This window comes from Echinococcus granulosus (genome assembly GCF_000524195.1).
Source record: "Echinococcus granulosus chromosome Unknown EG_S00015, whole genome shotgun sequence".
NCBI lineage: Eukaryota > Metazoa > Platyhelminthes > Cestoda > Cyclophyllidea > Taeniidae > Echinococcus > Echinococcus granulosus.
In genome coordinates, this window is record NW_020170395.1 from 972,726 (window position 1) to 990,885 (window position 18,160).

The 18,160-nt window shown below is 38.7% G+C and overlaps 1 protein-coding gene across 1 annotated transcript; it reads left to right on the forward strand. All coding sequences in view use genetic code 11, as the record gives it.

Annotated features, from left to right (window-relative positions):
• Nucleotides 1-164: 164 nt before the first annotated feature.
• Nucleotides 165-14,560, forward strand: EGR_03099 (Potassium voltage-gated channel protein Shal; the record flags this gene model as incomplete). The annotated part of the gene is made up of 3 exons (XM_024492348.1): nt 165-1,255; nt 10,154-10,316; nt 14,204-14,560. The coding sequence occupies 3 exons, from the start codon at nt 165-167 to the stop codon at nt 14,558-14,560; spliced, it is 1,611 nt and encodes a 536-aa protein (XP_024353274.1).
• Nucleotides 14,561-18,160: the final 3,600 nt, after the last annotated feature.

The window sequence follows — 18,160 nt, forward strand, 5'->3', positions numbered from 1 at the left end:
TATTTTTAGGGTTTTTAGCGTATGTAAACAAAGTTTATCTGTGCATTTTTTATGCTACATAAATTACGCCTTGCCCTTGAAATCCACCTCGTCTATTGGTTAGGTTAGGATTACGAACGAAATTAAATTGCATTTTAACATTTCGCAAATTGCGATTTTATAGGATGTTTTCATGGCTCCTCCTAGTCCGGGCCTCTGCAATGGGCTGGACGCCGCTTCTAAATATTCTGTCAAACCAATTACCTAAACCAGAAGCTGACGCAAAAAATCTCGAAAAGAAAACGCGTATCAACGTTAGTGGTACTATTTTCGAGACTTGGCAGTCAACCCTCGATAGATATCCCTTTACATTGTTAGGGTCACCAGAACGGGAGTACTTTTACAACGAACTTACCCAGGAATATTTTTTTGATCGTGATCCCCAAGTTTTCCGGTATATTCTTAACTATTATCGAACTGGACGGCTTCACTTTCCGCGCAGTGAGTGTGTTTTCGTCTACGAAGAAGAGCTTAACTTTTTTGGAATACGGCCTGATGCGTTGGGGCTTTGCTGTTATGAGGACTTTGTGGAGAAGAAGAAGGAGGATGCTAACCGGTTTGTGACAAAAAAGGAAGAACAACCTTTCGACCGGTCAAAGACAAACTCATTCAGAGAACAGCTATGGTTTGCATTTGAAAACCCACAATTTACTAACTTTGGTCAAGTGTTGTACTACGTTTCTGGTTTTTTTATTGCTCTCTCAGTTTTGGCAAACATTGTGGAAACGGTTACCTGCTCAGTTTCTGCAGAGACTGGCCTGCCCATATCCTGTGGTGTTCAGTTTGAACAAGCCTTTTTTTGTCTCGACACAGGATGTGTTCTAATTTTTACCGTTGAATACTTTGCTCGTCTCTACGCTGCTCCCAATCGGTGCAAATTTGCCAAATCGGCGATGTCAATCATTGATGTTGTCGCTGTACTTCCCTACTACATTGGCCTCTTTATGACAACGAATGTCTCCGGGGCTTTTACCACCCTAAGGGTTTTTCGCGTGTTCCGGATTTTTAAGTTCTCGCGACATAGTCAGGGTCTTCGCATACTTGGCTACACTCTTAAGTCGTGCGCTTCTGAACTGGGATTTCTACTGTTCAGCATGTCCATGGCTATCATTATATTTGCTACCATTATGTATTATGCGGAAAAATCAGAGACCTCTCGCTTTACAAGCATACCAACTGCATCGTGGTACACAATTGTTACAATGACCACCTTGGGGTAGGTGACTGTTTTTGTGAAATAAAAACTTGACGTCTTCGAAGAACCTTTATTGTTCTCAGTTTTGATACAAGTGAATTTTACAATGGCAAGCAGTTTAGTTTTCGCTAAAATTACTTGGGTTCAATTAACAAAAAAGTTATAAACTCAAGATAATTTCTAGCAGCCTTTAGTTTTTCATTTCTGCGGCAACCACGTTAAAGAATTTTAAAAATTAAATCGCTTGTTTGATTACACTATATGAGTAAGTCAGTTGGTCGTTAGACTAATGTTATTATTTTATTTCCTAATAAACAGTGGAATGTGTTGTGAAAAATGCAACAGTCAAAGGATGGCAGTAATTTAGTAATATTGCATTTTGCTCATCACTGTAAAGGTCAAAGCATTCCACGATTCCATGTTAATGTTAAATCTAAAAAGCCATCCCATTTGTTATCTGTTTCCTTTGCCACAAATTTTTAATAGGCATCATTTATTGATAATTTTGCCGAATAGTAACCTTGTATTTTTGATTTATTTGGTGTCCAAAGGTATACTAACCCGAAACGTGAAGACTTTTGTTTTTGCTCAGTTTCAATTGTGTATATCTTAGTTGCTAATGCAAGAGTACATCCCTCAGTACGTTGATCCGTATCCCATATAATCTCTCAGCTTACAAATAATTCAAATGCAGGATTTCGTTAAATCGTCCAAATGTGGTCTTATAAATACGTATTTAAATGGGTTTACATGCCATGTACCTCGTATGGTGATTATTCGATTCATTTTTTTCGTTTATGTTGGCTTAAACACTTTTGACAATATTGCCGCTAACTTGGTTAACGGAAGCGCCATGGCTTTTTTAGATTTACGGATTTTTTTGAAATTCAAACCGGAAACTCATTTTAAAGCACGAAAACGTAGTTTTTTGGCAGACCAATTTTAATTTAAATGCTTCCTCTATTACGTTTTTGTTTTCATAAAGCGTTGTTTTTCATCAAATCCAACTTGAAAGTTGGTTTCCTTTTTCGTGTTGTGGTTTCTCTGAAACCACTGCGCATCCCCGACTACATATTTTTGTAAACTTTAGCATGCTCGAAGCTTTATTTGCTGATTTTCATCATTTTTAACTCTAGACTCTCTGAATTTGACGAAATGTGAAGTCTGATATCACATTTGGCATTTATGTTTACAGTGAATATGAGAGCTTTCTTAGTCGCTTGTGCAGTTTTTGATCTCCTTCTTCATGGTACCAATAAAAGGGCTGTGTGTTCACAATTAAGGATATTGTCTAAAAGTAACCAATTTGTGAAGGAAAATTCGTGGAACACTAGTCCACTGATGTGATTATGTAATGAACTGTCGTCGGGACCATGATCTTGGATCCCGTCTAGCTGCCAACCAAGGTGAGCAGTAGACGAATTCCATACAGCCTCCTTTGCCGCCGGGTGTACATGATTATGAAGTGGTGAAGAATGTCGAGGTTCCCCGGTGTTTCCAGTCCCGCTTACTTTTAGTACGATTTTTAGCACATCTAAATTGCATCTATACGCAAATTCAGCCGATCAGGCGGAAATGAGCGAGAGCACAACGTTCTAGAATGCTCAGAAACCAACTGTGAAACGGCAACTTCAGAGAAATCAAGGCAGGAGCGTTTTTTATGGTTATAGACCTCCCCTGCAGATTGTTTTAAGAAACTGGAGGGTAAATGCGGAATCATGCAAACTTACCCCAGTTAGCCAACAATGGCATTAAATGCATTTTGATTGATACCTCGTTCCCATCAATTAAACAGAACCAGTTACAGCTTTAATTGGTTTGTCCAAAACAGGAGATAAGAATTCCGGACATAGAGGGGTGAATGATGTAATACAGTGCAAAACTGGCGCCACAATGGGAGATCATTTGCTTGATAGAAACTAATGCAAGAGGATAGAATGGAGGAGAAAACATCACCCATCCCTCTGGCTAGTTGGCTCCTTGAATCGAGCAGTTTTACTCACTCTGTTGGATTACAGAGGGTAGCGTTTATAGACTTTGGCCCTGAATTTGAATGTGTTGCTGTGAACCTATGAAAACGCATGGACAGCATCCCCAGCATTTCTTGACGCAAATACAAATACCGAAACGGTAACTCAGACATGTTATGGAACATCAAACGATTCTGAATGTATTGCGCTTCATAGGTGTTTTATGATCTAATGTGGGACTTCATGTAAAAGTCAACCTGATATCCTAAAGCTAGTCATATTTAATTTAGTTTAATGTAAATTTTCTAAGCATGATTGCTGAGCCTTAAAGTTGATCCGCTTCTGCCAATTCATGCTCTAGGATAACTTTTGAAGTATCAGTCCACCACATGCATTGGGGCGTCAAGACTTCTGGAAATTCATTTTAATCTGACTTTTTTTCTGTTACCATGGAATATACTCCTTTTTAAGGAATGGCGCTTGAAATTTGCACACGGTTCAACGACAAACTCAGCCTGCCCTGGCTATCCGACTGCTAATCTTGGAGCCTGGGATTTTCAAGTCTTGCTCTCGTTAAACAACCGGTCCGATTAAACAGCCACCAGCGGATGACATTAATCACAAATGTTTAGTGATGTTCCAACTTCATTAAAGAAAAAAACTAAACCTTTAAAACGGGAGATGTGTAAATGAGCACTTAGCTGGAGAGTGAAACCGACTGCAGTGCATAGAGCAATTTTAGATTGCCAGTTTACTTGTTCAGGCTTTTCATGTTGTGAAATCTAAATAAGTTCATTTAATTCATGAATGGTTTTTGATTATGCAGAATTAAAAACAAATCTGTGTGTTCAGATATGCTAAGGCAGTCAATTAGACACACTTAAAGTACTTGGAGGTGTGTCTAGTGGATGCTTCCTGTCATGTATTTCTACAGAGGTCATAGTAATTCCTCTCTGCTGTTTTATATGCCTTTTAAATTAGTTTTGTGAAGGAGTCCCTCTTCCTCAAACTCACAAAGCAACAATTGATGTACATATGCAATTCAGGGGTATCGCCTGATTGCTAACTTTTTATGGAAAAAATTGCGTGCATTAGCGTTAAAACTATGTTAGAAAGCATATTTTATACCTTTGGGTGAGGAAACTATAGTAATAAATTAAATTATTTTCTCACAATATGGCAAGTTTATTTTAATCGCTTTTCTGCTGATGCCTTTAGTATCGAAGGCTAGGCCTTTCGCCGGCAGATACTCCTTTAAAATTGCAAGAAAAAAAGGTAGTTAGTTCTATTTTTGCTTGAAGTTATAGTGGAAAGGGAGTCAGGGAATTTGGCTGTTGGAGGTCTATTAGTAACGCAATTTTCCCCTCTCCTTGAAATTCCACCGAAATGAGTAGGGGAATGTGCTTTGAAACATGGTGTTTTCTTTCCAAAAAATTGGATGTTGATATTTATATTCTGATCCATGACACATTTTAAAAAGCCAAAGAAAACTAATCTAAATGTTATTAAAAGATTACTTATTGGATGGGGCCTCGAATAGCAAACAGCTTGAGATAAGGTACATTCCTGCTAGTACCGGCAGGTGGCAAAAATGGCTTCAAAGATCCGAGCGCAACATTGGCTGTTAATCTTTTTCTATGGAGGGTCAGCTAAGGGAGTCCCTTACTAATCTTAATTAAAAAGGACGATACATTTACGTCAGGTCTTCAGTGCTTTTAACACTTAATTGGACGATACCTGCGCCTAGTTTAGAATAACAAAGCTTAATCAGCCTCCTATTTACCTACATTTTCGAATGCCAGCTCCTAGTTTTTTCGTGAATTCAGTCAAATAGAAGGTGTTAAAGGTATGATCTGTGAGTTGCAAAAGAGCGGCACCGACAAAATGTGTCTGCCCCTTCACTAAAGGAGGAGTTTTGATTTTGCCACACCATTGCAGGCCATCAGAAATTACTGACCACCTTGAAATGCTAGCAAAGGCAGAGACCCTCAAACCTACCCGTATCAGTTTTAAAGCCCTGTCCTAGTAATAACTTTGCCCTAGCACTTTTAGAACCGGCATCAAACAACTTCTGTCGACCAAAATCATAGAACCCACCTGTTGATTTCATATACTTCCAAAATGTACTTTAAGTTGTCCGCAGTAAGATTTGCCGCTCCCTCCAAGGGTGTTAAGCTAAGTCATAACGCTGCTTGCAGATGTCTTTTTGGTTCGCGCAAGTCAGTCATTATTCATGCCGGATAGTATTTCTGTTCTTGTACTGGGTGGGGTAGATTGCAACATCGTCAAAACAACCTCGACCTTATCACTGCTCGTCCTTTTCATGAGTGTGATGTCAGCATGCTCATTATCTTTTACAAGGTGAAATTTTAAGAGCTTGACTAATTTTTTTTTTCGACCTTAAATTGTATCCTTTTATCACTTCACCTTTTGTATGTTCTAAGGTTTTAAAATTTGGAGGAGGGAATTTATGGGGTGTATGGGTGTTTGCCTCTATTTAACCATTGCTTAGAGGTCAGATGGCACCGTATGCTACCTCGGTTTAAAAAAGGATTGCTCTTTTTTGCTGCAAGGCTCCATTAAATTCTTGAGACATTAGATGGAAAGACAACAGAACATTTTTTTTTTATTTTTACAACGGAGATGCTCCAAATCCCAAAAAATCAGGCGGCACTAAAAGCAGTGAGAAACGAGGCAAACCATTTTGTTGATGCGCAAATTTTTATAAATAACGTTGGTAATCCAGCCAGAAGTTGATTGTAAAATTTTATTTTCAAAGAACTTCAAGACAAGCCCTTAATTAATTGTCACAATATTTAATTTGTTAACACGATTTTCAGCTTATTGAAAAGAACTGTAGTAGGTTGTTTGTTCTTAACTCTTGGGTTCGGTAATGGGCTATCTAGAGGGCTTGCCATTGTACCTTCGATGGGGTCCTGGCCTCCGGGCTAAGCCATTTGCCTCATACTCTTTTGCCCGTCGGCAATACGCATTCTGCCTGAGCATTCTGTCCTCTCACGCCTTCAGGCAAGTCTTGGGACACTGCATTGTGTAGAATATGTATTGGTGACATAGAGAAGGGGTGAGGGGCTACTGGCATGACTCCGGGGCTAGGCCGGCCGGCCGGAGAAGGTGCCAATAGCGGAGTCCCCAATTAGCCCGTTACGGAGATCAGGATTTAAACCAATATTTAACGGACTACATAATTTCGCCTGAAGTTGATGGTTAAAAAAAATCAACTTCAGAGTGGGTAATAATTGAACGAGCTTTAAAATTACTAAATAGGTAATTTTAAATGCTATTATACCCTGAAAAATATTTTTGTTTTTGTAACGAAATGTCACAAAATCCTCTTTGCGTCTTAGCCGCGTTTAAGTGGCCCCAGTTACAGCAAATACTTGATTTATTAGGCTTGTTCATGAAGTATTTTCCGTGTCAGACATAATGAGTACGGAAGTAGGCAATGCTATACATTCCGTGATGCAATTCGTGGTGCTTCATTTCAAAAGTCGTTTCAATTTGCTGTGTTTTGGAGACAGTCGCCTCTCAAACTGATTTGAATAGGCCACTTTTAATCACGTAATTTGATACTAAGGGAAAGTGGTTTCGTCTACCTGGGGAACTCCAGACCAGAGAAAATTACAAATTAATTTTAAAGTGTCGAATTTTTATGGGTTTACCGTAACTCATGCGATGACGTTTTCTGAGGATATGATGGATTTAAAGGTATTTACTTGGAGAACGTCCCATTTTTTGAACGAAAAGCGAATACTTTTTACACAAACATGATACAATTTCGTTGTCTTGAGTTAAAGCCTACAAATGGGCTCAATTAGCAATTCCCTGTCCTGTGATTTGAGTGGCGTTTGGCGTAAATCCTCTGATGGGTGTGGGATTTTTCCAACGTTTATGCACGGAATGGCAAGTTTCCCTTTGATGCAACGGGGAGTAGTCTTTCTTGCACACGGCCAGATGCAAGGTCGACTGTATTCATGTTACACTGTGAAGTAAACTTTATTTCATTGCAATGGTGCTCAAGTTCCCCCCCCCCCCCAGAAGCGGATTCGAAAACCTGTATCTTTGATTTCTTCCCAACAAAAAGTAGTCATAATGTCACCAAATATGGCTTATCAAAACAAATACAGTTGAAAAAGGCCCTATACATTAATTTGCTTGAGGTGTATAATATTAATCTGGGATTTTAAGCATGCATGGGTTTTCTATTCTACTATAAATTTGGACTTTAGGGGAATATTACCATTCATTGCCTCAATAATAAGTGCTAATAGGAAACAGTGATTAATCAGTTCGGATGTGACGAGAAAGCATGATGATGTGACAATTCCAGATTATTTCCACAAGTTGATGAGTTCTTATTTCAATATGGAAATAAGGCCTCCTAATTAATCACTTGGTGGACTAATCTCTTTGGTAATAATTAAAAACTTCCGAAACCATATTCTTTGACCACGAGGGAGGGATTAAATGCATTAATTTGTGAACCATCTGCCGGGTGAAGAAGAAACAAACTATTTCAATTGTGCTAGATGTACGCACAGTTGAATTCACTTAATGGAAGTACTAACAGCCTACCCCAGTACACTTTTCTCCGGGATCTCGGAGGATTTGTTTTCCTCGAAGTAAGAGAATTGTACTTTTTTGTGTACTCATCGCACAAGCAAATTTATGGAGAAGCATTTGTATCGCATATACTTGGGTGAGCAATACAAGTAGGGGGAAAACATTTTGAGGTCCAACTCTACGAAAACGTGACACAAAAGAAAAATCTTATTTTAAATTAACTTTTTCCTTACAGGCTTGTAGTGCCTGTGCTACAAAGGCGCTTCGTTCAATTGGTCCGCCTTATCTTTTGTTTGTGTCTGTAGACAGATACCAAGAAAAGCCCAACAAACCATAATTTGCATCCTTCTTTGTCGTTTAAATGTGGCCAAAAACGATTGGGTTGTCCAAGCAAATAAGTTACCTATGTTTTGAATTTAATCCCTAGTCGATTATTAACATCCAATTCGGATGAGCATACAGCTTTGGTGTGTTGAACTTTTACTTTATTTGGAATTCCACTTTCCATGAAACGAGACATTTAGAACACTTCGGTTGGATTCTAGACCACAGTAGTTAAAGTCGTCCCTAATCAGTTGTTTTTAAAGTTAATTTTTCTAATGTGAAAAAAATGGGACAGTTCTTTCAGGTTTTGGAAAGGGTTAATTTTACTTTCTTATCTACCATACGGCATTGGTCATTAACAAAATTTGAAATGTGTGGAATCGAACGAGTTCCACTTTTGAATTAATCAAACTGATTACTGGTTGTTCCAAACATTCCCTTATTGTTGCTTAATGCCTTTCACTTAATACGGAGATGTATTGGCTTGGGGACTAGGGCTGATCACTTTACAAAACTTGGGAAAGAACGGATATGTTGTGCATAAATGAAAAATCTGCTTTCAGTTCACTATGGCAATAAAATCCTGACTTGTCATAAAATTTTGCAGGGGTTTTCCCAAAGATATTTCATATTAAGCAGACGCATTTTGACCGTCTAGATTCGTTACTTTGAAATTAGTTCCTATCATATAACAAGCATACAAATAATGGTTGTCAAACCTGAGCTGCTCAGACCAAATGACTTCATTTATTTCGTTTTAATCACAATACAAGTTGCTTTTTTGACTGCTTTTGCCATTAGGCTTGTCACGCAACAGTTTCTCTTCGTTACACGCATAACAATTTGGGAGGCTTTAGAAACGGTAATTGGAGGGACCAAATAATATCGCCACAATAAATTCACAAATTTATGTTTTTATACTTCAGGCACTCCGAGATGATTATAAACGAAATCTTAGAAATGTTGTTATAAATACCATTTCCGTGACTACATAGTCATGCTAACTTCTGACAGGCATCAATTAATTTTACGAGTGTTAAAGTGCTGTCTTTACATCACTGCTGCTGTAAACTTTGTCCCAGCCGCCTGCCTCCCACGTGAAGAACAAGAGAAAATAAACGGCAATTGTTAGTGGCTGTGACAACTGGACACCTGCTAGATGTTTTTTCCATCGGTAAGCGATTGGGCAACCGACCGCCTTTACCAACATCAAGTTTTTCACTTAATTTTGCCGGCGTTTTGTATTAGAGGGTAGTATGATGAAGGCGAATCCGAGCTAAAAATTAGGCAAACACATCTGAAAAATAGTGCCAGCTGAATCTGTGAATGCCAATTTGAATAGTTATCTTCAATCCGGTGTAAACTGGAAGAAAATTAAAATCGTTTTATTTTATTATTAAATTCATTATTAACAAAACTGTATTCTCGGTCTCTTGTTGCTGCATGCTAACTTTTTAGCCGAGTTATTTGAACTCCATGGAGTGCAATTTCTTGCAAAGCAACACGGTTAACTAGGCGTTTAAACAGCCTGTATGGATTTTAAACTTCTTCACGTTATGTGCAATGCTGGCGTATTGACGATTTCGTAAAGGAGGTGACGTCCTCATATGGCTTCAGATGCTATCAAGTTCTTGAGTCTTGAATGCTTCACTAGTCCTGGACGCGTTTGTGCGCCCAGAGGTCGAGCGCAAAACTAGGATACTCGGATGCATCCACCTTACCTGCAAGAGAAGTTGAGGTCTGTCCATCTATCTTTCTCCCTGTACACGCATCTCAGGCCGTTTACGTGCCTATTGATGAAGTAGCTTTCCTATAAATTTCCATTAAAAGGCATTGATATTACGATAGCGGTGGCGGCACTTCTACAGTCAACTGCTTTGCCTATTATAATAAAAGGATTAACTTAATTAAGTGAATTTAATGTCACCTACATACTCTGCATACTAGATTTCGCGACATCACCTTCGTAACCAAGAGTAGGTAGAAATGAGGAGTTTTTAAACTGACAAGAGCTTGTAAAAATCCATCCTTTCCCATCTTTTAGGTACGGCGACATTGTTCCGGTCACGGTGATGGGAAAAATTTTCGGAGGCATTTGCTCACTTTCGGGCGTTCTCGTCATAGCTCTTCCCGTGCCTGTCATTGTCTCCAATTTCGCGCGCATCTACCAACAAAGTCAACAGGCTGACAAAGAAATCAGTCAACAAGTAAAATGATTGCATTTACGTCCCATTTTTCGCATATTTCTAACGGTCCGCATGGTTCTTAGGCTTGTTCAAATGCTTACATCACATATGACAGGACACCGGCTCACTCACTCCGCCATATGAGACAAGTCAGAATATTACAATACGAAATGTCCTACTTTGATTGGTAAAACAGCGTTTAAATTTTAATGCCATCAGCTTACATTAGGTAGAAAATTTCTCAGCAAAGTCTATGTATTTGGTTACGGCTTACTAAGTAGCAATTTATTCCCATTACTTAATTTATTAATGCAATCTTTTTGTCTCATCTACGACTTTGTGCAAAGGCTGCAAAAATGATAGTGGTCTAAGTTCGTTTATTTGATGATTTTTTTAATATTGGCGCTTAAAAGACTGGTCTGTATCAAAATGCATCAATGAAGGTTTTAAAGTCATTCTAGAAGAATTTATTCAGTAATAAAATCGAACACGGTTTGCTGAAAACTGCGATGGGCTACTATTATGGAGTACTTTGAAATTCATCATCCGATTTATAATAATGAACAAGCCTAAACAACAAAATTTGCGTCGCAGAACGTAGTTTGCAATAAAATCTAGCAGTGTACTCAAAATTTAACAGAAAATTAGGATGCTGAGATCCTCTTAACTCATTTTTTGGCTTTCGCTTAGCTATTGCTTTACTAACTGCACACCGCTACTTTGAAACTACGACACAACTTAAATCTCACACATCATACATCACACAGCAAGAAAAAGTATCTTCAACGGCGTTTCAAGTGGCTGTTTTAATAACAAAGTCACAGCGGATTTCTCGTGCTGACAAATGTCAATTTGTCAAATACAGTATGACAAATATTTTGACTTTGACAATTTAGGTGTAGCAAAAAGTTTAGATGGTACAAGGCAAGTGAATTTCACTTATTCTAATTAACCCATCCAACTGATGGGTTGATGGCTACAATTAGCTATTCAAATTGCATAGTAGGGGAATTTTGTTTCCTTTAATCTGTAGTTTAATTGTTCTTTTTCCAAAAACATGGAATGTTTGTGAAAGGAGGGCTCAGAGAACTTCTCGATAAACAAAACTAATTAAGTAAACGCGATTCCGCCAACTTTTTTATAAGCATATTTGTGTTAAACTTTGGATTCTTTCTCCCTTCTTGAAGCGGCTTTTACTTAGGTTTTGTCTCAAAATGCCATTGAAAGTAGTTTGTCGTACTTTGTATTCGTAGTTGGTATTCCCTGGACACAATCCCACAAATCTTATTTTGAAGTCACTATTTACCCTTTCACACTGCTACAACAGCACCTCAGAGGTGAATGGATGGCTACCTATTTCTTGTTGGCTTCAAATACTGCAAAATTCATCCAACGTTAAGTAGTGTCAAACAGAAGACGTACTTATTTGCGTACCCTTTTCACAGTCGGAACATTAGTATGCCCATCTTGTACAAAAATACCAGTCGTTAGGCTATAAAAATCACTTCAATTAAGCTACCACATGTTTACGACTCACTTTAAGTATCAAAGGGTGCCATAAATTGTGCTGATTAATTATTCGCCTAGCGCTCTACCCTGAATTGGCCAACTAGGATTTTTCTGTCTCACCGTAACCCCCCTCTCCTCCCACTTTTGCTCATCAAAATCCGGCAAAATTCGCCGGAAGGATCGTATAGTCTATCTAAAGATTCCTGTCCATTTGGTTGTATTCTAGCTCAAGGTTTATAGCAAAGTCGCTCCGCGATGCTCATGGTGGTCACATGAATTAGAGGCGTAAAAAGTTGTCGCTTCGAAAATATTGTGGAAAGCTTTCCCTACACAAATGAATGTATGGCACCTCAGAAGGTATTCAGGCAGTTTACCTTTTTTTTTCATGTCGTTACACTTATTAACACAAATTAATCATAACCTTAGCTCATTCCCTTTATTTTGGCATTACTTACTATAGGGCTGTAATGCAAACCATTTCCCCATAGTGTTTCTCGTGGAGGTATATTTAAATACTCCAAAAATGTGCCAATATTCCGTTATGGTATGTAAATCTGGGTAGGTATGAAAGGTATTTTAGTTTGAGAAGGGAAGGAAAACACTGCAATGCAATGCATGTAGCATCGTATTTATCGCACAAAATTGCCCCCTTCACCCCTTCCCTCGCCTCTTCCCCAGACCGCGCCTGATCATTGCAGTCGTGGGTCGTTTTCTCCAGCCTGCTAATCCTAATGTATTAATTATAGAGTAGTATGAGATATCTTTCTCCAAAGCTCTGCCCCCAACATGTTCATCTGCTTGGCTTGCAGATGATTCGTGTTATAGGACTGATTACAGATAATCCTCCCTCGAAAGTTTGCCTAGCTTAGCAATTCCTACATTGCTAGCACACATATTCTTGGTGACGGAAGAACCTTCGGATACGAGTCTAATCAACTGTAATTCTGTGAACTTGACCGTAAGCCACGTGTGAGCGGTGACTTATCCGTTCCGTTTCACAGCGTGGGGATTTTTGGGGATTTTTTTTTGATAAGGTTTCAGCCCTTCACATAAATTTTTCTCCAGTTACTCAAATTATGAAAATCCCACAAATTTTTTAGGTGTATACAAAATAAAACTTGTCATGAACCAATTTCCTCAGAACATATCTTCGCAATTTTGACCTTATGTCCCCAATATTATTTGGCTATTTCTGGCTCCGCATCAGTGACGAACCATCGCAGAATGAACTTTAGAAACAATGTTAGAGGTTTAACAAACTTCCATCGGCTAGCTATTGCATATATTAGTGACCAAGGGGTAAGGGAAGATTTCCTCAGATTCTATAATTATCTCTGCAAAGCCGAAAGCATATTTCAAGTAAATCGGATTAGTTTTTGTTGCGATAAACGCGTTACAGCTAAGTAGCCTTTCATAAACATTCTTTCCTGATTGGATTTGCCCCGCTAAATGTGCTGCAGGCGATTTTATTGCTCAAGGATCTGTAAACGCGGATATTTGCCATTTGTAAGCGGGCAAAATTTACTTTGCGATGTTTAACGGTGTCCGCATTCTAGGTACTGCCATTCGTTATTCTTCCCGAAATCGGCATCCAAACTGCTTTGGTTCCTGAAATATTAGCTACATAGAGGAGTATTTGGAGAGTGGACATTTCATTGTATCCCTGCTAGCCTTACCAAGACGGAGTGCTTGTTGGTGGTTAGCCTAATTCAAATGGGATACTTAACTTTTGGCTATTATTTGCCATTAACGCTCCTTTAAGTGCAACGCTTATTTTCACCAGTAGCCTTCTCAACACCTCCACGCAGCTTATATTCATTTTGAGTGCAGGTGAAAAGCAAACCTTAATTTTCACCGATGCTAAATACCACAAATCAAAACGTCATCACCTTGATTTTTTTTGCCTATTTTTGTCTTATTTTTGTCATACACAGTGTTTTAGGACAAGTCTCCATTGCAAAGTGATTTTGTGAATTTTTTTCAATCCTTGCGTCAAAAATTCATAGGGATATTTTGCTGCTTTTACCTTTCAAAGAACTATAAACTATTAAATGATAGCCCACAAGGCTAATAAAGATGGCATTTATGTTTTGATTATGGCCATTAATGCAATTTGACGATAATGGAAGTGTTTGAGCAACCCATTTGAACAGGAAATAATTAAAACCTTTGCTGCATACTTTTTGATATTTTACATCATGTTTAAGGCCAATTAGAAGCAATGTTGTGATTAAAGATGTCGTCGACCCATCGAGAAATGTGCTCAGACCTCGTCAAGCCTATTTTTTACATTTTAATAGCATAGAACAAGACAGCTTGATTTTACTACAAGATTTCAATCAGGTATTAAACGACCACGAAAGCTATAACTGCTTTTTTACTTTCTCTGCCACCATCAGGCTTTAAGGAGCGCAAGATTCAAGGTTCTTGCGCAAGAGCAGCACTCGGCCTTCTTGATGGGGAAGCGACTGGCGGAGGCACATATGAATGCTCTGGATAGAACCAAAGGCGGCAGCGCAAAACGTAGCAGTGGCTGCAGCGAGGCGGCGGCGGCAGCGGAAGTGGTAGCCGATCACGTGGGCTCAGGGGCGACGTGGCCGCGCACTCAAAATCGCGGGGTGTTGGAGCCTATTCAGGAGGAGCTAGAGGATGCACCACCCCTGCTCAGTCAGCTCACCATGAGTCCTGTCCAACTACAGCACTACCACCTCCTCATCTGCCTCGAGCGATTAGTCGTGAGCCTGCCTGTTGGTTAATTACCCCATCTGATAGCCTAATTAACAGTGAAAACTCTATGATTTTAAGGTCATGCTGGTGTAATCAATGACGTGAGCATATTTTTATGTTGCTTAGCCAAAATTATCATATCCGCGTCAAAATCTGTCTTTAGTATCCTTGAACAAATCGCACACTTTTCAAAGGTAAGTTTAAACAAAGTTTATGCCGACCGTTTAGTAAAACACCAGAATTTTATTGGTTAAAATCCGTCCATCATTTTGTCTGCCTATGAATAATAAAATGGAGAGAACTACTGCCTTCACACAAATTTCCGAGGTAGCTACAATTTGACTTTTATAGTTGCGTTTGATTAGTCCTCACCGAGTGTCAATTCAAGTTCTTTGAAGGACAGATTCCATTGTATTAATCTACATTAGAAGGGATGTATTTACGTCCTTTTGCTATCACGACTTAAAGGATGTTACATAATTGCATCTTCCTCATGATTAATGCCGTTTAGACTTGCTGTGCAAAGATGCGTACAACCCATTAGATGAGATTAACAGCAGTCTCTTAAATAGCTCTCTATATGTAGAGCATCTCTCAGTTGAGGAAGAAGACCAAAAAGAGTAGTTTTAAAATTTTGAGAATTATAAGTGGATTATCAATTGGGTTCCACAAAACCATCTGCAGGTGATTATCGAGGCTTGCGTTTCTCTTGTAAATTTAACGGTATCGCTTGTTGTTTACGTAGCTGTAAACATTTTCAAGACCAAAATGGCTTTAATTTGGCCTTACTTAAAGGAACTAATTGAGAAAAATCTTATGGATAGATATTATAGCGTTCCAAGACTTCTCTGAGGATGAATGGAGGTATAATACTTGGACAGAATCTATACACGCGACACTTGGAGCTACTGGCATAGCTCGAAGGGCCAGGCCACTCGGCGGAGGTATAATGTCGGAGTCCTTAAGTAGCCCGTTACCAAAACCAAGATTCAAAAAGAACAGTTAAAGTAGTCCATCTTCAAATTTTATTTGTTGTTTTGTTGTTGATACTCTCCTTTCAAAGGTCCATGATTTTTATACTTGTGATTTCATTTTTGCCCCTTTTTTTCTCTGACTTGCTAAAAGGGTTCTTTATAGGCACAAGTTTCGGCGCTGAGTCCCAAGTTATTCTCATTAAACGTGTGTTCGTGTGTAAAAAATAGTTTTTCCTGTCATTTTAATTAGTTTAACTGCCAAATTTATATCAATAATGCCTTTCATGATTAATATCAGGGAAGCTAAAATCTTACCCAATTAAGAGGTTTCGTACCTAGCGGGAAGTGTTCTTAGTTCAAGTCATGGAATTGGATTCCAGTTGTTGGAAATATATGTCAGAATTTTAAATCAAGTGTAATATTTTGATGTCCAGAAACTGACTTATTTTTATCCTTTGCCCTATGAAACAAAGGGCAGGTCATTTTTGAAATACTAGGGTTGGCATCGCCCATATGCCCTCCAGCACTACGTGAGAAGTTTACCAGTTGGTAAATTTTTTTTGTTGGATGGAGGATCCAGGCGCTTTTCGGATTCACATCGCCTCCCTTGGGAATGCTTGACTAATAAAAAACTTCTTATTACTGTATGCACCTCATCGTCTGGGCATTAAGCCCTTTATTACTAATGCAAATGTAATTTTAGTCCAGTGATGGTGAAGTTCTCTTGTGCATTTCCATATCACACGCAAATGCACCCACGTCCTCGGCGCTCGTCCCTTGTCGCATGAGCATAAACCTACACGATGAACGTGATGACATTTTACTCCTTTACTCCCAAGTTATGGCAAACTCGCTTGACATTGAGCTACCTAAGTGCCACAGTTGCTTATCTCTTTCCAATGTGAGGTCTTTTATTGACGAGTTGAGAAGCCCTCTTCTAAGTGTAACCAAACCGGGATTTAAAAGCGTGTATCTTCATGATGAATTCGCCAGTTTAACTTGTACATGAGTGAAATAAAAATCCTTGATAAATTAAATTCTATTGAATTTTTATGCAGGACTCTTACTGCCATATTTCATCGAAACGTAGGCGGCTCGTCATTAGCACGGTGTTTTGATCTTGCAAAGCGAATGTAAGGAAGGCGTTAAAGGTCCAGAGGGTGTGTCCCTGTTAAATGAAACTAATAGTGCCTCACTTCCTCCCTATCATGTGACATGTTTGTATGCTGTAGACATCAGCCCTTAAACAGTACCATTTAATTTTGACATTCCAATTCTTATGTGGAGGAAAAGTGACTGATAAAAATTTACTACTGCAACCGCAAGGTTAGGATCCATGACAGTGCTTACTATTCTGTGAAAAGCAAGTATTAGTGGCTTCTGCTCCACTGCAGATTTTCCAAATCTTCATTCGAAGTATAGAGCTGTGTGCGAGACATCACCCAAAGTCAGCCAAGAGGAAGTCCTTGACTGGCCACTTATTCGACTACTTCTGCTGATTTATCTCAGGTTGTACGATTGTAAAGTCAAGACTGCATAAATGAATGATGGGTGATTTTGAGACAAGGCATTTTGTTTATTTTAATTAGGTGGTTAATATGGTTTTACTCATATCAGGTGAAAACAAAATCAAGCTCAAGAGATTCTCAATGTATATTGCTTTATCTAAAAGAGCTTGACATTAGAAACACTGGCATTATTTGAAAGCAGTGTGTACATGCATTTGGGGCTTTCATCATAAATCTCAGCTTGTTACATCCCTCGACTTTTGTTACCCTTTAATATAATTTATTCCATGTGAGAGCATTTTAAATGTTAATCCGTTGCATATTTGCAAATACTACCAACCGTTACATGACCGGGCTTCACCCTGATGGGAAAATAGCTATTATATTTTTTCAAGGAGAATTCGCAAACGATTCAGCAGTTTCATTCAATGAAAAAGACCACAGTGTCACTCTCCTCCTGCCGCCTCATTTAAAAGCATAATTGTACCAAACCTCGAAATTGATATATTTGTACTGAAAATGCACTATTATGCCCTCCCTGTGGCAAGAACTTATGGACTCCGTAACCAGTTAGTAGTTCACCGTATTGTGCAAAATATAAATGGAATGATGAGGTGGCTCCTCTGTCATTGATCCCGAAACCGTGTATTGCCGTATGCTTTTCGTCTGGTTGCCTTCCGGGCTTTGCTGAGCACCTCGGCAATTTGACACTTGAGTTGAGTTGAAAGGTGACGCAATTAATCCGCTGCATTGTTTCCCTCGACTGGTACTCTGGTCAAACTAGTTTAATTTGCATTTTTTTGTATCCTTTAGAAAATATTCTTTATTTAAAATACTTATTGACACCCACCTGTTATTTTTTTAAAAGGAAGCCTGTTTGCTAAGCTTATTTACTAAATATTCACTTGAACCATAAAGCCAGAATTACGCCAGTCTCCACTGCAGAGGATTGTTAAATAAATTTCTAGTGGTAAAGCTATCTTCACAAAAGATACCCTCTGAAAAGTCCAAGTTGATAAATATTTAATCATATCTGGCGTAAAGTTGTTGTTGATGAGAATTTTTACTCCAGCATAACTTCTATTTAGGGTCGAAAGCCAAGAGGTCAAGAAAAACACGGAGTTTAACAATTGGTGCATAACACATC